This window comes from Primulina huaijiensis, chromosome 2 (assembly GCF_012295235.1).
Source record: "Primulina huaijiensis isolate GDHJ02 chromosome 2, ASM1229523v2, whole genome shotgun sequence".
Lineage (NCBI taxonomy): Eukaryota > Viridiplantae > Streptophyta > Magnoliopsida > Lamiales > Gesneriaceae > Primulina > Primulina huaijiensis.
The window spans coordinates 1,923,405-1,950,175 of NC_133307.1; the positions used below are offsets into that span (position 1 = coordinate 1,923,405).

The 26,771-nt window shown below is 32.5% G+C and overlaps 2 protein-coding genes across 2 annotated transcripts; one reads left to right on the forward strand and one right to left on the reverse strand.

Moving 5' to 3' along the window:
* Positions 1-4,475: 4,475 nt before the first annotated feature.
* LOC140963595 (probable folate-biopterin transporter 9, chloroplastic) lies at positions 4,476-7,564 on the reverse strand. The gene is made up of 2 exons (XM_073422980.1): positions 6,722-7,564; positions 4,476-6,107 (listed from the first exon to the last, which is right to left on the reverse strand). Exons 1-2 carry the CDS (start codon positions 7,233-7,235, stop codon positions 4,951-4,953), a joined length of 1,671 nt encoding a protein of 556 aa, XP_073279081.1. The 5' UTR covers positions 7,236-7,564; the 3' UTR covers positions 4,476-4,950.
* A 5,056-nt stretch (positions 7,565-12,620) lies between these two features.
* On the forward strand, positions 12,621-13,370 carry LOC140971878 (uncharacterized). Its single transcript, XM_073434409.1, has 2 exons — positions 12,621-12,863; positions 13,026-13,370. The coding sequence occupies exons 1-2, from the start codon at positions 12,621-12,623 to the stop codon at positions 13,368-13,370; spliced, it is 588 nt and encodes a 195-aa protein (XP_073290510.1).
* Positions 13,371-26,771: the final 13,401 nt, after the last annotated feature.

The following is a 26,771-nucleotide window of genomic DNA, read 5'->3' on the forward strand; positions in this document are numbered from 1 at the left end:
TTAGTGAGGTTTAGGTAAGATCAAACGTTTGTTTATATCATTTAAACTTAGATTTTTATTAGAAATGTTTGAATCGAAGTTTGAATGATACACTTTATTCATCAATTGGAAAAGAGAGAATGAAATAAATAAGTGTTCTTGACTATTAATTGAGTGGAATTCATGAATATAAATTCAATCGAGAATAGTTATCGTGGAAGTTAAGTGAAATCATTCCCCTGGATATTTTTTCTTATTGATATTTGCTCAATTCGGTGATTCGATTAATAGTTATTTACGATTAATTCGTTCTAAGTAGACTAAGCTTTTTATTGATTCTTCTCGATAAAGTCGTGACTATTTTAATTAAAAGTAATGATATACTTTTATATATACATCTCGTGGGAACGATACTTTATTTTTTTATATTAAAACTTGACAATCGTGTATTTGCGAGGTGAAAATACGCGATAGTAATAATTTAAAAATATTTATATATTTTAAAAATTATGAAAATTCTTTTTTCTTATTATCTTCGGTTATTTTTTAATACTAAAAAAACTAATTTTAATAAATTGACGACTTTATCTCAGTTTTCTTTTGATGAACTTTTTTTTCATTATTAAAAAATTTATTTAATAAAGAACATATATTTTTCTTATATTTATAAATAATTTTCTTGTATATCATGTATAAACAATACGTGGGTATTAAATATTATTAATAAAAAAGAAATTTAAAAATAATAAGTAAAACCAATTTTTTAAACTATCAGATAATATTAATTTTAACTATCAAATCTCATTCTTAAATAACATTAGTCAAACACCACAATAAAATTCTAAATCCATTTATTTCGAATGCAAATCCAGTTCTAATTCCAAATCTCATTTTTAATTCTTCCAAACATACTATTAGTATTATAGGGATAACCGTTAAAATTCTTGTGTTTTTCTAATTTAATTGACCAAACATAGCTTATACAGTTAAAACTTATCAGTAATCAAATGAGCACGATATTGTTCCATGTTAATTAAAGATAGCTTTTCGGTTAAGTAAACATTTAATTCAGACAATTTAACAATCGAGATAGTTTCAATTGATAAATCAAGTTCCATTGATTTATTTAGATTAAATATGATTTGATAACACAACACACTTAAACTACCGCTACTTGCTTACCAATAATTCATTACAATCACGGATCCTTGAATTTATGGTTAACAATAAAAAAATCACACATCAAACTAATTTATCAGATCAATTGACATGCAACTTTCATAAAAATAAACTCATAACAAATGTTTGAAACAAAACAAGAATATTAAATTAAGACAAAACTTCACGGTGATAAAATATAAATAAAGAAAATATGTCTTGACTCAGAAATAAAAGCTCAGACAGGCATGAGTTGGTTTGCAATCTCCATGAAAAATAAATCAAAAGATGAAAAGCTAGGGTTCTTGAAATTTCTTGCGCCTTCCTTCCATTATGTTTCACATTCACGAGAAGAGAGGATTGTCTAAAGGAAATCGCAAAAGCACTATAATAAAACCTAATGCTACTAGGAAAAGGTAAGGTTATCAATAAGAAAACTAGAGTTTTTATAGAATCATTGTAAAAATTCGAGATCCCGTAGTTTCGAATCCCGCTGGTCTAAACTCACATAAGGGGCATGTCTTAATATAAATCTTCTTTTGGTTTTTTACTTCACTTTTTCCCGTCAAGTGTGCCCACGCCTTAAGCTGGATTCTTTTCTGCCTTGTTCTTGCTTCAAGGTTTTATCTTGGAAACTTCAAGTGTCATGAAAAATCACTTTTTTAGCTCATATTTGCTCCAAGATCATAAAATTTGATACTACAATAAAATAACACAAAAATGTATCAATTAATCATGTCGAACAAGAACAAGGAGAATTGTGATAACAAAAATATGAACTATTACAAGCTTATCAAAACGGATACCTAAATTAAGCTTGTCCTCAAGTATAAAATAGATTCATTATCTCAACTCTTCATCCTCCTTCCGCTTCATCTACTTATCCTGAAAATTAATATCTATTATACCAACATCATGAGCAACCACTTCCATAAAAATACATAGGATTTGACTGCTCTTCACATTATTCACTTACTACACTCATAAGGGTTTGGGATACGTATCAAATAACTCTCCTATCAAAACATGAAATATTTTTAACATGAGCTTGCAAATATATCATATATCTTCCAACAAATGAATTGATTAAACTACACAATCAAAAGGGCTCTGATGAGTTGTAGAGTGGCTAGAGGTAAGATAGGATAAAAGGAGATTATTAGGTGCAATAATTATCAATGTTGGGTAAAACAATCGAAACATGATGTTTGAGTTGTTGTACGGTTTAAAATATTTGAGTTGCATCGTTACAACAAGCTATAGATTTTGATAATGTGGCAAGATATTGATTTATATAGTCTGAAAATATTTTGTTACCTTTATTTATGATTATTCATGGCAGATATATTTCTATTTGCTTCATAAAAAATATGATGTGATGGACGTTTGATAAAACATTTAAGGTGGAAATAGAGAAGCAATGCCAAGAGATTAGATAGGGAAAAAGGTATTATGGAAGATATACTTGAGCATGAACATGGTGCAAAGCATGGTTAGTAGCTCTAAAATTCTTAAGTTCTTATGAATTGAAACTCTTATGACGTCTGTGTATATGTTAAATCCGATTCCAAATGAGTTTTTCAAAAAGACACCATTTGAATTATGGAATGTTGGAAACCGAGTTTGGGAGATATGCATGTTTGAGTATGCTTGTCTAAAGCAAGAGTTGATAATCCACAAGAAAACAAGTTAGACCTAAGGAACATTCATTGGCATTTCCTTGAATATACCAAAGGTCTAAAGAATATAAATTTTACTGTCCATCACAAAGTTTGTAGAATCAAGATATGCAAAATTTCTTAATGACTTGATCAGTGAAACCGATCAAATTCAAAATATTGATAATTATGATTCTCATTCATTCATACAAGTTATATATATCGATTGCTATTCACAACATTCATCGAGTTAAAGTGTGTATTGTGGAACCAATCATATTAAATTCAACAAAGTGATGATCATGATCATGTGGATCTTAAAGCATATTTAGCTATAGAGCATTCGATTGAACAACACCGCGTGACTTAACTTCAAAGTGTTGATGCAACATTAAGAAGATCTATTTGAATTCAGTGATCAATAATTTCAAGTGATTATATTATGTATCTAGAATAGACTGAATATTTATTCTTGAACGGAAAATAATATTGAGATGTTTTCACAAACCAAAAGCATAAGAAATCTAAATTGTAATATAATGTTATGAATAATAATGAAGTCAACAGCAAGTAATGAAGTCTAAAGTTGGTTCAGTTGGCAACATTTAACAATATAAGGCTAGACTCTTAGTCACTCAAGGGAAGAGAATTGACTACATGTAAATATTTTATTAGAGAAAATTATTTTTATATGTTCATTATATTAATAACTCATTTGATTTAGATTTTACAATAGATAGATGTGTAAAAAATATTTCTTAATGGTGATATAGAATAAGAAGATTATATGAAATAACCTTGAAGACTCTTATCTTGTAATGTGAACATTTAGCATGAACTATAAAGATTGAAACAAGCTTCACATTAGTGGTATTTAAGATTTCACAATATTGTCTCTCCAATAAGTTTTGTTAAGAACATTATGGGCCAATATATATATCAGAAGATTTGTGAGAGATTTGTATGGAAATAATCATAGCAATCTAGATATTGACCATTAGAAAGATGCAAAATGTTTTTGAACCTTTAAGTACTTAGAAGACTCATAAACAATTACAAGATATTAAGGATATATTCAAGACGTTTTCAAACTCAATGATTGGAGGTAACGATCATCTTCTGAATTCAGTTTATTAAGTTGTGTATATGGTTATAAATTCTTACATCTGATTGCCCAAACTGGATGAAATCTAATCTAACATTGTATAAATAGTATTAGATAGATTAAAGAGATGATAAAGATCTGTATATATCAGATCAAGCGATATCTAATCTCATGTCAATGTTCATCTTAAATTCTCGTGTTTTCTTTACATCATTACACCAAGACAATCATTTCATTTGTTCTAAAAATTACCAACGGTAAACATCCACGGATACACCTTCAATTCAAAAACTATCCATTTTTCAAAACAAATTAATCGATTATACCAATTTTTTATATTTTTTTAATGACATATTAAAATTTTTTTTTGGAGTTAAATAACATGTCAAAAATATCGAGACTATATTAAAATAAAACTTTAAAATTATCATTTCATAACAATTTTTTATATTAAAAATAATATTATTTTAAAATTCAAAATAATAATAATAAAATTATATTTAATTAAGATATGATAGTTACAAATGGGATATAAATTTATTACAATAAGATTTATGTTAAATAAAAATAAAATTATTTTATAATTTGAGAATGAGACTATTTTTTTAGTGCTTGATCTCGGAAGCATGACATTGACAAGCACGTTGAGCTACGATACACCGAAGGCCCATCGAAGTAGCTTTTAATAAAACTCACTATGTTGCACATCCGGGATGCGTTCCGTTCCTTTGGCATGTGAATGATAGGTGAATGACACTTGGACGTGCATAAGCAGCTGCTTACCCGAAATAAAGTTCTTCCGATTTCATACGTTAATTTTCTCTTTGCACGAGTTTTATCCCTCCAATATACAGAATCAGACCAATCAAAATTCTTGGATCCGCACGTCATTTCGAAGCAAACCCATGGCTCTTCCTCGTGTTTTTACAATTATGGTAGGTGCTGTTTCTGGGAACGCCTGCACAGTTCCTTTGAATGCATCAGTATCACCTTCAATGACATCCAAAGAATCAGAAAATTGTGTTTGCCAGAGACTTGTTTCATCGACCATCATCTCTTCATATCCGACTCCCTCTCTCTGCGATAAGAATATAAAAAATCATACAAGACCCTCCCAACCCGTCGGTTTCTTCGAGTCCTCTTACTTCTCCCAACCTTCTTATACGTTTCAGGAATATTTCGCGACACGGGAACATATTCAATCCAACGTAGGGGCAGTAAAGCAAGAAAAAACTGTATAACAATTCCTAAAGGCAGGAGAGTGTAATCTCCAGATGATATTCCAAGAAAACCAGCCAATCCGACCCCCAAGAATCCACTAGCGGTGGACGAAAAGCACAAGGAAGATGCTAAAAAGGACATTAAAGATCCTTCACAACCCGGTGGAGCCAAACTAGCAATGAGCACATAGAATGGCAAGAGCTTAAACTGCGCGATAGTTTCTGCCAACCCCGAAAAGCAAAGAGCAAACACCTCATTTGGGATCCCGATTTGAAGATTTATCTGCTTCACCAGTATAAGATCAAGGAGAAGGGTGGAAGCGTACAAGACTTGCACGATACCAGCAACCTTTCTAAGAGAGATATTCTTACCAAACCGGTCATATAGCAATGTTAAAGAAAGAAGTATCAACTGGCCAGTTACTTTTGACATTCCAATGATGGAAGGGTCAAGATTCAGACAGTGTGTTTGGTAGCAAAATAACGAGCCTGATAGAATCGGGACCAGAAGAATAGATGATACGACCCAAAACAGAGGTCGGAAGATGCTGTCTTCTTTAATAGCCACCATAAGATCAGAATATTGTTTCTTGATGCTCTGTGGTATTGATTTTTTCACAAGATCATTATCTGACATATGAGGTAAATTAAGGGATTCCTCGCTCGTTTTTAGAGATAATGTCAATTGAAATGCGAGTAAGGCGGCAAATGCTAGGAACATTGACTTCGTTTGCTGTGTTTTTAGCAAAAAAAATCCACCAAAAAAGTTCCCTAAAATCCCACCAATGGACGAGGCCATGACAGCGTAAGATTGGAGGCCAGGCATTTTGTTTGCATGACCATATTCTGCAACAAGGGCATCTTTCGCAACTTCCGAAATGGATGCTCCAAGATTGCTTAATAGAACAAACGCTAGTAAAGCTGGACAAGCTACACTAGCTATTGGGATTAATGCCAGCGATCCCCAGGATAAAGCCTGCAAAAGAACTGAATAGTCGCAATATATTATGGCTCGTCACTAGTATTTGGATTGATATAAAAAAAATGAAAGAACACTTGATAAACTGTTGATTCTATGGATAGATAAAATATCTGTGTCTTTGCTAAGCTCGATGGTGATAACATAACAAATCCAGTAACAAAGCAGAAGTTAATTTGTTATAACTACAATGGAAGGGTGCACATAAAGAAAAATTATGCATTATAGATATAACATTAAATTGTGCTTCTCGCACACTCTTAGAACTACCAACAGAATAAAATTGGAACAAAGCATCGATCAATTTCTTGAAATGCAAAAGTTATTATTGCGGAAGACCGAAATCGAAGCATTCGTTATAATCTATAGTTTCTTAGCTAACTTTAGGAATTTACAACAAAAAACAAAACAGATTTTCAGAACTTACCAACAAAGTAATATATCAACAAGAATTCCAATAATAAATACCATCAAAAGCCATGAAATTCGAGATTAAAGCCCGTAGCCAAAAGAAAACCATCCAACCAAATAAAGAATAAGAGCTAAATCCAAATAACATGGCATAACAAAAAACTCAATCACAAAACTCAGTCTGCAAAACAGAAAAAACTGTGGATTTTACCTCCAATGGAAACATAAGGAATCCTACGAGCACCACCAATATAAAGAGCATCAGACAAGATCCCATACAAAGGCTTAGCCACCATAGGCAAATTACCACAATTCTGCACAATCTGCAACATAGCTGGATCCATGTTCAGATTGTATGCCATGTGAAAATTAAGTGCCAACCAAGGAAATCCCCTGAAACCATTCATATAGTAACCAAATCCACACAAAACCAGCATTTCTTGACTGCCCTTCTCAAAAAATCCACTCTTTTTCCTAAACACTTGATCCTTCACCGGTTTGATACTGATTTGGGGTAATTGTTCATCTGGGGTTATGATACATGGATTCACCAAATGGGCTTTGCTCCTTTTGTACCAATTCAAGCACTTCTTGGGATTCTTCTGGTGGGAGGAACAATGAATCTTGGATTTTAATGGAAACAAAATAGGAAGTTTCAAAGGGTTTTGGGTACATGAATTGATAGGAAAAAATTTATCGGCGCTCAAAACCAACGCAGGAGCCATCAATAATTCCCCACTCAAGAATTCAGAAAAAAAATACTGTCAGTGTAAAGAATTCAAGAAAACAAGATAACCCGCTTCGAAATACCACCGGATAACAGATTCAAGAAACAAACACGTTTAGGTGCAAACGGGAGGTACATGGAGGAATCTAGAGGAGTACACGGAGAGTTATCACTCATCCAATTTTAATAAATTAATGTTTCGTTTGATTTGTACTTTTGTTGTGTGTATAGAAAAACTACCATCTCTCTTAGGTATTGAAGGGAACGTACTCCAGCCGACGAGGATGTTTTCGTTTGGAGATTTTCGTCGGAAGATTTTGGGGGACCAAAAGGACAAAGACAACTGTCTATGATTTAGCGGCAGCCATATATATATATTTAGAAGATTTTTTTTAGGATTGAAATTTGTTTTTCTAAATCAAAATCAATTCCAAATCGAAAAATATGGGAAAATACAAGTTTTTTTTTACAAGAAAATGTAATATAAAATTGGTATGTGTTATAATTATCTCGAAAAATGGTGCTTGATTTGTTCTATGATTTAAAAAATTTGAATCAAAGTTATACATTTTAATAAAGTGAAATATTTGGAACAATAGAATGGTAGTGTTTAAACGGTTGTACAATATAAAATATTTGAATTAAATCGTTATCGTCAATTATAATTTTTGATAAAATAACAAGGGTTTGGTCATATAAAAAATATTAAGTTATTTTCTTTTATATTTTCTCTAAGACAATTATGGTACTTTTTTGTCAAGATAAATGTGATATTTGTGAGATCACCGATTGACATATTTGATGACAACAAGTGTTATTATTTGGAAAATACCGATTAAAAAATAGTTCGTTCATTAAATTACATTTACATTTGAAATTTAAAACATAGTTCTAGATATAATAAATCACTTTATTTGAATAACAGAATTGTGTATATCTTTAATCATGTATGATAATTTAATTTTTTCAATCTTTTACAATCAACCGATGTTTAATAGTATATTAATATTTGTGTGTAAATATGATGATGATGTATTAATAATCGATTTAGATATTATTTCTGAAAATTTGTAATTGTGTAAATATTTTATTTCCAAAAGAGTTTGTCTCTTGTGAGACAATTTCACGGATCTTTACGGGTCAATCCTAACGATATTCACAATAAAAAGTAATATTCTTAGCAAAAAAAGTAATATTTTTTCATGAATGACCCAAATAAGAGATCCGTCTCACAAAATACGACCCGTGAGACCGTCTCACACAAGTTTTTGCCTTTCCAAAATAACATCTTCCCAAGTAAAAAAACACAGCATATCATTTCGGACGACTTTTGATATATAAACTTGTAGCTTAAAAACAACATAAAAAAGTTCAGTTATTCAAAGTGCTTTTATTAAATTAAAAAAAAACGCAGAAGCGATTTTGGAGTGTTAATAAATGTTAAAAACAAATTTTTAAAAAAAAGAAGTAAATAATATATTATTTTTCCCAAATATTCTGTTAAATTATTTCTCCAAAACACTTCACTCATCACTTTGGAAATAGAAAAAAATGAATAAATTTCTTATGAGACAATCTCACGGATCTGTATTCGTGAGACGAATCAGTCCTACCAATATTGACAATAAAAATAATATTTTTGACATAAAAAGTATCATTTTTTTTATAGATGACTTAAATAAAATATCTGTATCACAAAATTGATATGTGAAACCGTCTCATATAATTTTTTGTGAATAAAAAATCTATTTAAATTTCAAAATAAAACTAAGCATCACCTGTCTTGTTGATAATAGATTAGTTTAAAATGGATACTAATTAAGTGTCCAATAAAACGGGGAAGATCGAAGCTACAAAGGGTATTAAACAATGGCTTTGCATTAAATGCATATTTGCTATTAATTAATTCAATTTTTTTGTTATATAATATTAATGCATGCAAGCCACCAAATATTGCAAAAAAGTTAATAAATCCGGCGAACGAATTCGATTGGAGGAACAAGAACAAAAATATTTTTTAACATAAAAACTACGTCTCACGCGTCAATTTTATTATATAAATATTCTATGCAACCAAATACATGAAATTAATATTTTTTTATGTCAAAAATATTAATTTTCATTCCAAATATAGATCGGATCAAATCGACTCGTTTCTCGGATATAAATCTGTGAGATTGTATCGCACGAGACATACTCATATTTTAAACTACAAATAAATTAATAATAATAATAATAATAATAATAATAATAATAATTTATACAATAGTCAAATTTTCAAATTCTTTTTCCATACGGTAATGTGATTTTCATCTCATACGACTCCTTCTTTAATGTGCATAAGAAGAATAATACATGATGAAAATGTTTTCATTATGAACTGAACATTGCTAGTGTTTTTACAAGAAATCTCGAGCCAATTTTCTTATGAGAGATCTTTTCTCAACGTTCAAGTTGGAAACTAAAATACAAAAAAAAAGGTTACAAAAGTCAAAATTATTAATCTTTTCTGCCCAAATATTAGGCAATGGGAAGTGAATCACGTGTGGAGTGTGGCCTACGTGTTGATTTAAACTATATAGTAACCAATTTATATATATATATATATATATATATATAATAAAATCATGAAAAATATATATCCACAAAAATCGTAGATGGGGATGTATAGGTTGCTAGTAACCATGAAATATCACCGAGTGGCGACTATGTTACACGTGTACGGACAAATTTTTGACGTAAATATATCAACAACATTAATTTGTCGCCAACTACATAAATTTCAAAAATAATATCCCAAATTTTGTTTTCTAGTGATTTTTTTTAAAAAAAAATTAAAACAAAATATTTTATGTAACCTAGATATTCAGTCACGGTCCGGAAAAAAAGAAGGAAATTACATGAATAAAGAGGGGATTGAATCCCGTGATATGTGACACGTATACGTAAATTTAAAGCCTCTAAGTTGATTTGAAACACACATATACCAAATGTCACGGTCTAGCAGACTTATGATATTGTCCGCTTTGGCCCGAGGCTTCGCGACTTTAAAACGCGTCACAACGTGCGGCGCCCACTCAACACTGGCTCTGATACCAAATGTCACAGCCCATTCAATACAGCTTCAACCTTAGCAGGATCAACAGATATGCCATGTCTAGAAATGACGTGGCCTAAAAATACCACTTTATCCATCCAGAATTCACATTTTGACAATTTAGCATATAAATGGCTGTTACGAAGAGTTTGAAGTACCAGTCTCAGATGTTCAGCATTCTCCTTTTTCGATTTCGAATATACAAGAATATCATCGATAAATACAATAACGAATCGGTCAAGATAATCTCGAAAGACACAATTCATTATATCCATAAATACAGCAGGAGCATTCGTGAGACCGAAAGGCATAATCAAAAATTCATAGTGGCCATACCTGGTACGAAAAGCAGTCTTAGGCACATCTTCTTCTCGAACTTGTACTTGATGATAGTCAGAACGAAGATCAATCTTAGAGTATACAGAAGTGCCCTGAAGCTGATCAAATAAATCATCAATACGATGAAGTGGGTATTTATTTTTCACAGTAGCCTGATTCAATTGCCTATAGTCGATACACATTCGCATAGTACCATCTTTCTTTCGAACAAATCAAACTGGAGCTCCCCAAGGTGATACACTCGGTCAAATATATCCCTTATCAAGAAGATCTTGTAATTGTCCTTCCAATGCATGACTTTGATTGTATTGTTGGCATGTATGTCTTGACAACCAATCGAGCTACTCTCGATTGTTTTCATGGAGTGGTTCGATTTCGACCTATTGATGGACCNTTGTATATCAAATAAATAATGTCACTTCATCGATACTCACATAAATGTATATAATTGATGCATAGTTACTATGCAACATATCAAAACTAAATATATAAACATAAACTGCTGACAAATTTGCTCTAGATGTGTTAAGTAGGGCTAGATTGGAATATAGAAATGAAATAATATGTTTCCTCAAATTAAAAGTGTAATAAGCCATTGAAATATATTTATAAATTTTTATTGTTGATGTCATAATTTTTAGGTGAATCTCCTAAAATTAGTACAGAAGTGTAGTTGTTAGGAAATGTGTAGCTTTATTTTTTAATTTTTTATACTTATGATAGTTTAAAGTCTCATTTTAATTGATGAGTGGATATGAAGGGATGCACTTACTTGAGTGCTGATGAGTCGTGTTGTCAGGATCTTCAGTCTGGAGAAGGTTTGTGTTCCCGCATTAGCTAACATAGATTGGTTTTATCATTTCTTTTCGGTGGCGTTTTCTACGTTAGATATGAGTCTTATGTATTAAGATCAGGTGCTCTTTTTTTCGGTTCACTAAGTCAACAAGATCATACAGTAGTATTATGATTTTGATACACAAGAGTTTCTCATGAGCTCACTCATTTCAGTACTTCTATCAATCGTGAATGATTAATTACACAACAATAAATGAGAAAGAAATATAATTTTTTTTAATCTAATTCAATCTTTTAATTGGAGAATCAAAAATAAATATTATGCAAAAATAAATATGTATTACGAATGGCATCGACTTATTTTTAATTAATATGAATTCTTTCGTCCAAAAGTAGCAATTATTCAAGAATTATATTACTATTATTATTTTAATTAATTATTATGGTTATTCATCATCATTTTTTGTTTAATATTACTACTACATTACATTAATTAAGGATAATTTTGTCAAAAAGGTTTATGAAATGGGGTTAACTAAATTATGGAAGCGCAAAATTGTAAGGTATATATCATCCCACATCCGATTATGAAGAGAATTTGACTAATTAGTAAATAAAGAATTTGACTATCACAACTTGGGTTAATCAATTTTATCAAACAACGATAAATTTAAAGTAGTTTACACAGAAGTCCACCGTGCAGACGTGCTTGCGTGCGCCTATTTCCAATGCGTGACAAGAATATATAGTTTTATTTCTAAACCATACGAATCGCGTGTTTTAAAATAAATTCGAGAGAATCCATTCAATTCCTAACTCATTCTATTAGCTTAACATAATGCTTAGATAAGCTTAGACAGTTAATTATTAGTTAGTATAGCAGTTAAGTGGTTGTTAGTTTGTTAATGAGTATTCATGTATAAACAGCTGTAAAACATTCATTCTTTCAGTAAGGAAAAACGAGGAAATGTTCTCAATCTCCTTTCCTTCAATTCTCACTCAATATGGTATCAGAGCAAACCGCTCAGCCCTTAATTGAAGATCTCCGATCAAATCAGAGTGCTCGTCGCTCGCATACTCCGTCAATCTGATTGTATTCATCCGCCTGAATCCAATCGATTTAATCGCTCTTTTGCTTGGGTTTCTTCTGCAATGGCACAAGAGATCACACATTCTGATGATTCCATGAGTTCATACTACATACATCATTCTGAAAATCCAGGACTCATCCTCGTCTCGCAGCTGCTGACCGGAGATAACTTTGCCTCCTGGTATCGAGCTATGATAATAGCTCTTTCTGTAAAAAATAAGCTGGGATTTGTAGATGGATCAGTCCTCAAGCCTGATAATTCTGATCCAAGTTTGTTGACTTCATGGAAAAGAAACAACAATATGGTGATCTCGTGGATACTCAATTCCGTTTCAAAGGAAATATCAGCAAGTATTATTTTTGCGGAATCAGCCTTGGAAATTTGGCAAGACCTCAAGGATCGATTTCAGCAAAGCAATGGCCCGAGAATTTTTCAACTAAGGCGTGAATTGATCAATCATCGTTAGGGCCAAACATCTGTAAGCGTATACTTCACGAAGCTTAAGACTATTTGGGAAGAACTTAACCATTTCAGACCTCAATGTGTTTGTGGAAGCTGCTGTGAAGGGATTAGGAAACTCGAGCTGCATCATCAAATGGATTATGTGCTAGCATTTTTTATGGGACTCAATGAGTCTTTCTCCCAAGTAAGAAGTCAGATTCTATTGATTGATCATCTGCCTTCGATCAACAAAGTCTTCTCTATGATCATCCAAGAAGAGAGACAACGTCAATTTGGTTCACAAGAAGATGATTGGCAAGGGTATAAGAGTGGAGAATCTATATGTTTTAGAAGCAGCCAAGGCCTCTGAATTTCCCACAAACACGGTTTCAGTTCAAGAATGGCACAATCGCCTCGGACATCCTTCCAACAAGATTTTGGAATGCTTACAAAGTCGACTTAATTGTCAAAAGGTTAATTTCGACAATGTCAAACCATGCTATATTTGTCCTTTAGCTAAACAAAGAAGGTTATCTTTTGTTTCAAACCATCACATGTTTGCATCTCCTTTTGATTTGATCCATTGTGATATTTGGGGACCTTTTAATGCCTCAACCATACATAATCAACGATATTTTCTTACTCTTGTGGATGATTGCACACGTTTTGCTTGGGTGTTTCTCATGCAAACCAAGTCCAATGCATCGCAAATTTTTTCACGGTTCCATACTATGGTGGAGACTCAATTTACAGTAAGATTAAGGCCATTAGGACTGACAATGCTAAGGAATTGGCATTCACAGACCTAGCTCACACAAAAGGAATGATATATCAATTTTCTTGTGTACAAAGACCAAAACAAAATTCGGTAGTTGAAAGAAAACACCAACACCTACTGAATGTGGCGAGATCTCTGTATTTTCAATCGAAGGTTCCCATCAGACTTTGGGGAGAATGTGTTCTAACAGCGACGTTCTTGATTAATCGAACTCCTTCTCCATGGCTTAAACACAAGACTTCTTATGAGCTCTTATACAAGAACACATTTGATTACTCAATCCTCAAGGTGTTTGGTTGTCTAGGATTTGCCTCCACGCTTCTTGCGTCTAGACATAAGTTCCAACCACGCGCAAGGACGTGTGTCTTTCTGGATATCCCCCTGGAATGAAGGGTTATAAGATGTATGATGTCCATACTTCAGAGATTTTTGTGTCAAGAGATGTGATGTTTCATGAAAACATCTTCCCTTTTCATTCGAGTGAAACATCAGAACCTTTGGTATATGTATTTCCTGATCTTGTGCTGCCCAAGTCAGTGCTTGAAGACATTCCTCCATTCGATGGCCCATCTCAGAATGCTCCAACTATGAATATAGATGAGGATCCTCAAATCTCTACAGCTGGGAATCCTTCCACCCAATCTGAGTCTCAATCCCCACAAGTTAATGTACACGTTCGAACTTCTTCAAGGATTCCTCAGCCCCTGTCATACCTTCGAGACTATCACTGTAATTTGTTGATGCAAACNCAGCAAGTATTATTTTTGCGGAATCAGCCTTGGAAATTTGGCAAGACCTCAAGGATCGATTTCAGCAAAGCAATGGCCCGAGAATTTTTCAACTAAGGCGTGAATTGATCAATCATCGTTAGGGCCAAACATCTGTAAGCGTATACTTCACGAAGCTTAAGACTATTTGGGAAGAACTTAACCATTTCAGACCTCAATGTGTTTGTGGAAGCTGCTGTGAAGGGATTAGGAAACTCGAGCTGCATCATCAAATGGATTATGTGCTAGCATTTTTTATGGGACTCAATGAGTCTTTCTCCCAAGTAAGAAGTCAGATTCTATTGATTGATCATCTGCCTTCGATCAACAAAGTCTTCTCTATGATCATCCAAGAAGAGAGACAACGTCAATTTGGTTCACAAGAAGATGATTGGCAAGGGTATAAGAGTGGAGAATCTATATGTTTTAGAAGCAGCCAAGGCCTCTGAATTTCCCACAAACACGGTTTCAGTTCAAGAATCGCACAATCGCCTCGGACATCCTTCCAACAAGATTTTGGAATGCTTACAAAGTCGACTTAATTGTCAAAAAGTTAATTTCGACAATGTCAAACCATGCTATATTTGTCCTTTAGCTAAACAAAGAAGGTTATCTTTTGTTTCAAACCATCACATGTTTGCATCTCCTTTTGATTTGATCCATTGTGATATTTGGGGACCTTTTAATGCCTCAACCATACATAATCAACGATATTTTCTTACTCTTGTGGATGATTGCACACGTTTTGCTTGGGTGTTTCTCATGCAAACCAAGTCCAATGCATCGCAAATTTTTTCACGGTTCCATACTATGGTGGAGACTCAATTTACAGTAAGATTAAGGCCATTAGGACTGACAATGCTAAGGAATTGGCATTCACAGACCTAGCTCACACAAAAGGAATGATACATCAATTTTCTTGTGTACAAAGACCAGAACAAAATTCGGTAGTTGAAAGAAAACACCAACACCTACTGAATGTGGCGAGATCTCTGTATTTTCAATCGAAGGTTCCCATCAGACTTTGGGGAGAATGTGTTCTTACAGCGACGTTCTTGATTAATCGAACTCCTTCTCCATGGCTTAAACACAAGACTCCTTATGAGCTCTTATACAAGAACACATTTGATTACTCAATCCTCAAGGTGTTTGGTTGTCTAGGATTTGCCTCCACGCTTCTTGCGTCTAGACATAAGTTCCAACCACGCGCAAGGACGTGTGTCTTTCTGGATATCCCCCTGGAATGAAGGGTTATAAGATGTATGATGTCCATACTTCAGAGATTTTTGTGTCAAGAGATGTGATGTTTCATGAAAACATCTTCCCTTTTCATTCGAGTGAAACATCAGAACCTTTGGTATATGTATTTCCTGATCTTGTGCTGCCCAAGTCAGTGCTTGAAGACATTCCTCCATTCGATGGCCCATCTCAGAATGCTCCAACTATGAATATAGATGAGGATCCTCAAATCTCTACAGCTGGGAATCCTTCCACCCAATCTGAGTCTCAATCCCCACAAGTTAATGTACACGTTCGAACTTCTTCAAGGATTCCTCAGCCCCTGTCATACCTTCGAGACTATCACTGTAATTTGTTGATGCAAACTCCAAATTCTGAGTCCTCAGTTCTATACCCTTTAAGGAAGCATCTATCATACAACCTTCTGTCACAACAGCATAAAGCATTTGCACTCAATGTCTCTGCACAATTCGAACCAAAGTTTTATCATGAGGCTGTGCAATGTCCCCAGTGGAGGAATGCTATGAAGGATGAACTATCGGCCTTAGAAGACAATTGCACATGGTTCGTTGTACCACTACCTCAGGGAAAACATACCATTGGATGTCGTTGGGTTTTCAAAACCAAGTATGCACCCAATGGTTCGGTTGACCGTTACAAAGCTCGTCTAGTGGCAAAAGGATACACTCAACAAGAGGGTGTTGATTTCTTTGAAACATTCTCACCCGTTGCAAAACTTGCTACTGTCAAGATTCTTCTTGCTCTTGCTGCTATCAATGATTGGCACTTGGTCCAGCTCGATGTTAATAATGCGTTTCTCAATGGTGATTTGTTTGACGAAGTATATATGGATTTGCCACTAGGCTATGCAAAGGCACCAAATTCAAAATCTGCCCCAAATCACCCCTTGGTTTGCAAGCTTAATAAGTCTTTATATGGCCTCAAACAAGCCTCTCGACAGTGGTATTCAAAGTTCTCTCACTCTCTACTCACCTTTGGATTCACTCAATCCAAATCAGATTACACTTTGTTCACCAAAGGCGCAGACTCCTCTTTCATCGCATTATTAGTATATGTCGATGATATTATCATCGTTGGCCCGTCTCAGCATGTTATAAATTCTCTCAAGGTATTCCTCAAAACTCAATTTAAATCGAAGGACTTAGGCCCACTAAAGTACTTCTTAGGCTTGGAGATTGCTCGTTCCAAGAAAGGAATCTCCCTTTGTCAACGACAGTACACACTGCAACTCTTGGAAGACACTGGTTTTCTTGCTGGCAAGCCCACAAACACTCCCATGGATCCAACTATGCATCTGTCTGCTGGTCAAGGCGATTTACTTGCCGATGCCGCGATTTATAGACGCCTCATTGGTCGTCTTTTGTACCTCACCATCTCACGCCCTGATATCACATATGCTGTTCATAAGTTGAGTCAGTTTGTTGCTCAACCTCGTTCCGCACATTTGACAGCAGCTCACCACTTACTCAGGTACCTTAAGTCATCTCCTGGCCAAGGAATCTTCTTTTCTGCTTCTTCATCAATTCAGATTAAGGCCTTTTCGGATGCTGATTGGGCATCCTGCCCCGATACTCGTCGTTCTGTCACGGGATTTTGCGTTTTTCTTGGTGATTCTCTTGTCTCTTGGAAAGCTAAAAAGCAGACCACCACCTCTCGATCTTCAGCTGAAGCCGAATACCGAGCTTTGGCAGGAACCACCAGTGAACTGGTTTGGATATTGCAGTTGTTAAAAGATTTTCATGTTACTTTGTCTTCTCCAACAACCATTTTTTGTGACAACCATGCTGCCATCCACATCGCTAACAATCCAATCTTCCATGAACGCATCAAACACATTGAAATCGATTGCCATTTTGTGCGGGAAAAGATAGGTGCTGGGGTAATCAAACTTCTGCCTGTACGATCACATTTGCGGCTTGCCGACATGTTCACGAAACCACTTCCTTTCTCTTCACTATCTGCTCTCATGTCCAAGATGGCTATCAAAGACATATATCGTCCATCTTGAGGGGGCGTATTAGCTTAACATAATGCTTAGATAAGCTTAGACAGTTAATTATTAATTAGTATAGCACTTAATAATTAGTATAGCAGTTAAGTGGTTGTTAGTTTGTTAATGAGTATTCATGTATAAACAGCTGTAAAACATTCATTCTTTCAATAAAGAAAAACGAGGAAATGTTCTCAATCTCCTTTCCTTCAATTCTCACTCAATACATTCATGTGTATCAATTAACATTTTTTTATGTCTAAAACATGCTAATCATGTGTTTAAAATAAATTCGAGAGAACCCATTCAATTCCTAACTCTGTGATACCCCGAATTTACAAGTACACATATAGCCATAATAAAATTTAGGATAAACTATAGTTCTACCATATATGGAAATAACAATGTAAAACGCGCGCTAGCACACACATATATATACATGTATATCGGAAATAAAATCAATTAGAATAATACTAATAAATAAACATAATAAATAAATGAATATGTAAATCATTAATTAATTAAATAAATATAGATAGATATACACATATATAAAAATACATATTCATGATATACTAGTATAATAAACAACCAATGAAAAAACAAGATAAATACATGCATAATTTATTAAATATAAATAGCAATTATGTGTCAAAACCTACCACAACACTTTTCAAGAATTGGAAACTTTTCTCATGCATTTCAGAATATAAAAACATCTCAAACTCATCATTATAGGCTGCAAATTTTGTGAGTCATAAGCAATTATAGTGCAAAATGAGTGTAATATAGGAGAAAATCAGTAAATTCTATCTAAAATCTTCCAAACTTTGAGCCAAAAATTATCGATACTCTTCAACTATCCATACAGCCTTAGGAACATGAGGTGTTGAAAACTCAAAAGCCAAATTCTCCAGAAAAATTTGAAACCAAGTCAAAATGTGTGGATATTCTAATTAGAATTTTCATTGCAGGTTTAATGTTCATGCTTTTATTTCATAACCTTATGCGATGTTTCTGTTTTTAGATATAGATATAGATAAAGAAATTTTTTCTATCATATTCCCTAGTTTATAGCAATGTCGGCCGATGATCAATGTGTCGTCGGTAGTAGCCGTTTCCAGCGACTAAAAAAAGTTGAAAAATATTTCGAAAATACACATTCTGGGTAAGATCGGCTGGGATTTTCAAGACATTTGGAGTACTAAAGAAAGCCAAAAAAAAATAAGTAGAAAATGTGAGGTTTACTACCGATTTTTTTTAATTATAGCCTTTTGGCCTTTGGCTTTTTCAAAAATAATAATACAATTTTACAAAACTGATGCGACTACAGGAGACTTTACAAAAATAGTGCAGTTCGGGAAAGCCTGCTACTTCATCAGACGGTCCCGGATTCACTTTTATATGCAGGTGAAATAATTTATTGATTTACTACTATGATTGAGCGAATATGTTGTTGGAGTCTTGGATAACCGTCAATATATTGGATTTTTAGTCCACTGAACAACGCGGTTTCGACTCGAAAAAGTGAGTCAAACGAAACTCGGGTTAATTCCAAGCATATGTTTCATCCGAACAACGTGACTTTGGTTCGAAAATGAGAATTCACGATGACTCGTAAATGATCGATTGTGCAAAATTCTTTTCGCGTACGTGAGAAAAAGTGCTACACCGACTTTTGGTTGGAACCATGACGCTCGGTTTAGAGTCTTGACATTCATTACATAATGTTTGTCATTGTATTTCTCGGTTAATTGTTATCATTAGTATGTGTCATATCTTAATCGCATGGGGAATTGTATTAACAGTAACTAAAAACACTTTTATATATTTTGTGAATAAACTATTAATTAAAAGGTAAAAGACCAAAAAATAACCTTCAAAAGTTTTAAATTTTAATAGAGAAAGTCATCTTTTAGGGGAAAAAATTGTCGTCGTTTGTGCATCAGAAACTTTTTCTTCTTTTCGTTTTCTTTTTATCATTCCATTAATGTAGTTTGCTAGCGTACAAATTCGTCCATCGTCCCTTGCAAATTGCATGAGCGTTTTTTTTAATATATACTATTAAGTATAGTTTGGTACACTGGATAAGAGAGAGATTGGTAAATAATCCTCATTATCCCACGTTTGGTATCTTTTTAAAAAACCCATGATATTATCATGGACCTAAGATAAATAATTTTATACAAGTATAAAATATCTCTTTTATGAGATGTGATAATTTTAATTTAATGATAAAAAACACCACAAATGACTTAATTACCCTCAATATATAAAAATCATAAACCTTATAAATGATTTTTATAAATCTCTGTTAGTATGTAGAAATTAAAATCAAATAAATATTTTTATTTATTTTTATATTTTATATAATATGATAATTATATAAATGAACTCGAAATAATAATATAAATGATTTTTATAAATCTCAATAAAATTATTAGTATCACCCGATTAACCTTAAAAATTGATATTTGACTTGACTCACAAAATCAAGGGCTCAATTATCATATTATATAATATATAAAATTAGGTAAAAATAAATCAATCATGCAAGCACTGTCGACGCATGAACAGATAAGAAATATGAACTCAAGCAACAACTTTGAAATTATAAAATTTATTATGTAATTTTGTCATAACAATATAATATATAAATTTAATCACTCTTATTAAAATCATACCAAACATTAAATATAATGTCTTACATCTTATTTATCATTAACTTATTCTTATATTATATATCAAACGTTTATCTTATCATGTGTACCAAACTATACCTTATATTAAATGTCAACCTCTCATAACAATTAATTTAGTAATTTTAAATAAATGGATAAAATATCCTTATTTGGTTTTTAAAAAAATGCATTTTGATCATGACTAATAATTTTTTTAAAAAAAGTAATTCAATTAAAAATCTGTACATGTAAATAAAATTGTTTATGAGGTTTTGGAAACAGATGCATGTAAAGTTGTACATTCCATCTCACGTTGTTGCATGTTTTGGGCCGATGGGGGAGTTAACAGAATTTAGAGAGTTACGTCCTTTATCTCTCAGATCCTTTGTAATACATAACTATGTTGGATATTAATGATATGTTGTTTCATGCCTTGATACGATAGAAAGAATTTATTTTCAAATCATCTTTTTTTTTTACACGAGTTTTGATTTTTTTAACTAATATTATTTTTGATAAGATTTATATTAACTCTATATATGAATTTTTATATTTAAAATAGTTTATTTCATAAAAAAAACTATAGTTTCCATGTTTTTTAGATATCTATCTATTCAAAGAATTATCTCAAGGTTTAATATACTACATATATTGAAGGATAAATGATGCAAAGAAGTGAGGACAATGAGAAAGAGAGCATTTGTTGCTTCGGAAAAATCGAATAATTAAGTCTCGTCATGTCTTTGTTGTGTTGTCATAGAATATTAAAGACATTCGAGGACAACACTTAATTAAAGTGTTGTTAGAGACTTGTTTATTCAACAGAATTTTGGTTTCACAGAATTTGCATTTATTGTGTTTGGCTATTTCTGATGATAGAGATTTAGGATGCAATTTGCTCACTTGAATGTTAAGGTAATTAGTTGTTTGTTATTCAACAGTATGCTTTTGGTGTGTAGACTGACTATTTTTCTAATGAATCTTTTGCCATGAAGCTCCACATAAGTGGGTTCACTTGTGCATAATTATTCGCGTCTTGATTTATTTACGTAAAATTTTGTGTTTTAAATTATTCCACTGTATGTTGTTTTAGGTGTTACAACACCACATTCAACACTTAAATCTAAAATCACACAATTCTAAAATTATATAGTATTTTTATGTTAAGCAATTATTTCACATCTGTAGTATGATACACTTCTCATTTTTCCAAAAACTGTAGCTATCGGTAATAGTTAGGGATATAAACTAGACGAGCCTAGCTGAACACTATCAGGTCCGAGCTCAGCTTGTTTAGTATATATATAGGCTCAAACTCAGCTAGTTATTAGGCTTGACCTAAAGACCAACTAAGATATGAGGAATAAAAGGGTTATAATTCTCATTTATAGCATTTAAATCTCTAACATTTTACTAAAATAACAACATGAGACAAAAACTCATGGTCCAACGAACTCGAACTAGCATCTTATTGAGACGAGCTCCGAATAGTTCGCGAGCCACTTTGTTCATTTACATCCCTAGTATTAGTACAACTTCAATCTGTTAAATCATACATTATTCTAAATATCACGTATCAAATGCTATCCTAGAAAAACAACTATGGTACCCAACATTATTAAAAAAGCACATTGTCTATGAGATGGTGGTGGGATAGTAAAGATAAAATATTGACTTCTGGGAAGTTTCTTTCTGTGTTTTCCCCCCTTTATTATTTTTTTCCCGAAAGCATTTATTATGATTTTGCACCGGAAGCTCCTATTGTTTGCGAACATTTATTACTGTAAACGACCAAGCAACACTGTGGCTCACGAGCTAGCCAAGAAGGCACTTCAAAACAGTGGTTCCTTTGAGTATACTGATTTTATTCCTCTCTTCGTTGTCTCTTTTGTCAAAAACTTGATCTCTAGGATCATTAATGAAATAGTATGTTTAGTTTTTTTTTAAAAGAAGCATTTATTAGGATAAATACTAGTTTTATAATAAATAAAGATGTATATTATGATAAACACTAGATAATACATGGTATTTATGCCGTTGTCTGATTCGATATTTCTTTCAGTTTGCCTGGTTGATGAGATGCTAGCCTTAGTGTAGTACCTGATTATATATATCCAAGTGTACATATCTTAACACATGAGTAATGTTAATATTTATGGAGCTAATATTACAAAACTGTTGAGATTGAGACTTGGACTTAACTCAACCTCAAAAGTTAGCTCAAAAAAAGATGATTGTTCAAATACATATATGCAACTCCTAGATATTTTATTCAACTAATGTGATACAACTAACAAAAACACAAGTCATTAGATCAAATATTAGGATAATACCCTTACGATAGCTTGAATTCAATCTGTTTTCCCAGCTTATCACTCGAAATTTATGACCTTTGCGCAAACATATGTTTCATTTTTCCAACAATTACAATATATAAGTAGCTATGGTGTTTGCTTATCTTCAAATATGACCCCATCTCAAATCTAATTCAAAGTAGCTCAATTTCTTTTTCAAATCGGGACTCAAAATAACAATGCAGTGTGATATGAGAATATTGTCCTCTTGATCTATGTATACACATAACGTGTGGTTTACACCTTTTTTTGTGGACTGCATATAGTAAAAAATATTATATATGTAACGTCTCATATTCGATGACTATCTCCAATGTACCAACACGGGTCTTTCTAGTATGCTTATTTCCTCACTGACACAAACCCTGAGAAACTTCACAAGGAGTCACTCATCTCATAATTGTCTCAATTCAAGCACGATTAACTTTAGAGTTTTTATATGATGAGCTCACGAAAAAAGATGCACTTTGATGACATGAATAGTACTTATCAAATCTTTTAAGTATTCATCAACTGTACAAACTTATACATGCACAGTCTTGGAATCTTATTCGATCCATCAGTATTGAGAATCTAGAGGTTGTTCCTATGGGTTCAAGAAGTGGCTCCCGTGCATGTAACACTTTGCTCCGTAGGTTTAAGAGCTAGATCGCACGTCACGTAGTGCTTTGGCCAGCATAGCAATTATTTTTCGTGTTCCTGCTGGCGACCGCCTCTCAACGAAAGCACGACTCTGTAACGCCTCATATTCGACGAATGTCGCCAATGTACACGAGTCTTTCTATAGTTCTTATGTCTTCAATCATACGCACCTTGAGAACCTTCATAGGTAGTCACCTATCTCATAATTGTCCAAAGTCAAACACCTTAATTTTGAATTTTTATGTGATGAGCCCCGAAAAAAAGATGTAATTTGTTGATATGAGTAGTACTTATCAAATTTTTTAAGTCTTCTTCAAATGTACATACTCATATGTTCAAAATCTTGAAATCTCGTTCAAGAATCATAGTATCAAATACTTCCTCATAGCACTATCTTGAGGCTAGCACCGAACCAACTTTTGCTTCATGCCCGATCCATTAAACGCCTAGATTTTGTAGGATTTTTTCTAGTGGCTAGAATTACACCACCCTCATTCGGCATCCAGTTACCTTAAATTATTTGACATGCGGGGTGGGTTCTCTTGGGAAAAGATATACATAGATCCCACTTATACAGAATACTATAAAAAATAAATAGATTCAAGAATTAAAAATAATTAAACATTGAGTTATCACAAAAACAAAAAACAAAAATTTTCTAAAGTTAAAAATATTATATATTCATGAAATCGGTTTGGTTTATATTTTTCATTCAAACTTTGAACCAAATCGATTTTTTTCGTTTTGATTATTTTAAAACAAATTCAAACTATGATCGATCAACTGGAAACCCATGCAGCAATTCGATTCGATTCGATTCGATTTCCGCTTACCTTATTAATTAGTAATAATTATACAGGTATTCACATCCTGTTTATTTCAATTCAAATTGGTGCCGGATTATTTGTTTAGTGGCTCCAAGTTAACCACCCATGTACATCGACTTTACTGACCATACACAAATTCAACTTTCACATGTTGATTTAACTCATGGATCGGAATCGATCTCTTATTTAACTTTTCGAATGCAAACGATATCAAATTTTTTAAAAAAAAATAATCGCTTCGAAAAAAATCCGATTTTTCGTAAAATTTTAAAGTTGATATCTTAGGTATGCAGCTTAAATCCCGAAGTAAACTAACTAAATTCTTCAAAATTTTGGGTTCGATTCGTTTTAATACTATAGCCAAGTCAATTTCTAGAAATTTATTCTCTGATTTTTTTTAAATATAGATTTAAAAGTTGATAGGAATCCATTAATCAACTTATTTGAATTAATAGACATTTTTTTTTGGTTGTACTTGTAACACTTTCAAACACACGTGAATTTCGATATTTTTCCAGCACTGAATTTCAGCCACCTTTCTCGGATTTTGATTCGCATGATATGCCCCTCCAATAATCCAATTAGGAAAATTCCAAGGTCTCAATTTCGATATAAAAATTGTTATTATAATGATCTCAGACTTTATAATANCCATTGAGCTTTTGCCATGTGGACGGCATAACATTTTCATATAATCCATTTTTTTTGTCCAGACATTGCTCTATTTTCAAATCTAGCCCATTTCATTTTTAAAATCGAATTCAAAATAACATTTAATCCATAAAACACCGATGTTTTTGTAAATGAAGGAAGTTTAGATATAGGATATTACCTCCCTTGGACTGAAACTTCGAACTCATGAGAAAACTGTACAAAAAATTACCTCATGCATCATTTTTTGTACTACTTGAATATATAGTCGATGATTATTGTTTTTCAACGAGTACTTCGAACCTAAAATATTAATCATAATACCTTTTTTATCGAAATAATGATGCAGAGAAAATTAAAATATTGGTTTTCTATATTTGCTTCTTTACGATTCTGTATCTCTATATTGTTAAATTATAGTATTATTACGATGTATAATTTGTTTTTTATATATATAATTTTATTCATTTTTAAGGTGGGGTTGATGGAAGTCGATGTGGAGCTGAAGGTGATTTGAATTTAATTTTAAGGTGGTGTTGATACAAAAATCACATCAACTTTCGTAAAAAGAGATTAGAATTGTCAAAAAGAGATGAAAGATACACAATTGAGATAAATGTTGATAATATANTGCCAAAAGGGGAAACCTTCACCAGTATAGAATATATACAAGTGTATTGTTGTTATTTATTAATTTATTACTATCATCATCGTTGTAAAGTCCAAAAATACGATAACGTAACCCAACTCATGCAAATCAAGGAGAAATAAAAAATGACTAATTAAATAGTTTTAATAACATAAATTAATTATGGTGTGCATGATTACATATTTAAAATAAGATTTTTCTGTTAGAACACATAAGCGATTGATGAACGGAGATCGAAGACCATATAAGAGAAAATATTTTTATTAAATAATTATTTTTAATTATAATCCAAAATATTCATATTTTAAATGTTTAATTTAGTGTTTCGGCCAAATAAATTAGAAAAAAAAATTCTAATATTTTTTTAAGAAAAACGAGTATTGAACGTTTCTGTCACGCCCCGAGCCCGGCCCCGCGCCTGCGTGATTGCACAATGAGCCCCTATAGCAACTACTTCGTATTCGTCCTCGGTTTACGAAAATGATTAACCCAAGTTGCTATAGAAGTCCATTGTAAGTCATTATAAACTCATTTTAAATCTTTGATTTTTTTGATGTGGGACAAGTGTATCACAGTTTCAATCATCATCATACAGCACTCAACCTCGTGATTATAGATGACAATATCCCACTTGGTACCAAACTTGTTCATTGCTCCAAGCCACAATCACCATTATTTGTTGTTATACACACACACACACACACACATATCTATTTTTGTGGCCATAATTTGCACTTAGAAACAACTCTCCATGAACAAATTCAACTTCACATGTCGATTAAATCCGTGGATTAGAATCAATTTATTATTTTCAAACAAAAATATTCCAATTTTTTAATATAAATATTTGAAATAAAATCAGATTTATCATCGAAATTTTAAAGTTGTTATATTATAATATGAAACATCTTATGAATTAAAATAATTCAATTAATAAACTTTTCGGGTCAATTCATTTTAGGATTAGAATCAAGCTCATTTCTAGAAATTTCTTCTCTATTTATTTATTTATTATAATTATAATTTATAGTTTTTAAAAGTTTGTCGGGCCCGTTTATCAACCTTTTTAGTTTGAATTAATATATAAAGTCTAAAGATGCTATTTTGTTGTTATAACACATTTAAACATAAAATATATGTGAATTTCAATATTTTCCTTCACTAAATTTCAG

Excerpts from the sequence above, each read along its gene's own strand:
- LOC140971878 (XM_073434409.1), top strand. The coding sequence starts at position 12,621 with ATGGCACAAGAGATCACACATTCTGATGATTCCATGAGTTCATACTAC. Across the intron at positions 12,864-13,025 it reads GGAAAAGAAACAACAATATG|GGCCAAACATCTGTAAGCGT; the intron begins GTGATCTCGTGG and ends AATCATCGTTAG.
- LOC140963595 (XM_073422980.1), bottom strand. The coding sequence starts at position 7,235 with ATGGCTCCTGCGTTGGTTTTGAGCGCCGATAAATTTTTTCCTATCAAT. Across the intron at positions 6,108-6,721 it reads TCCTTATGTTTCCATTGGAG|TTCTTTTGCAGGCTTTATCC; the intron begins GTAAAATCCACA and ends GCGACTATTCAG.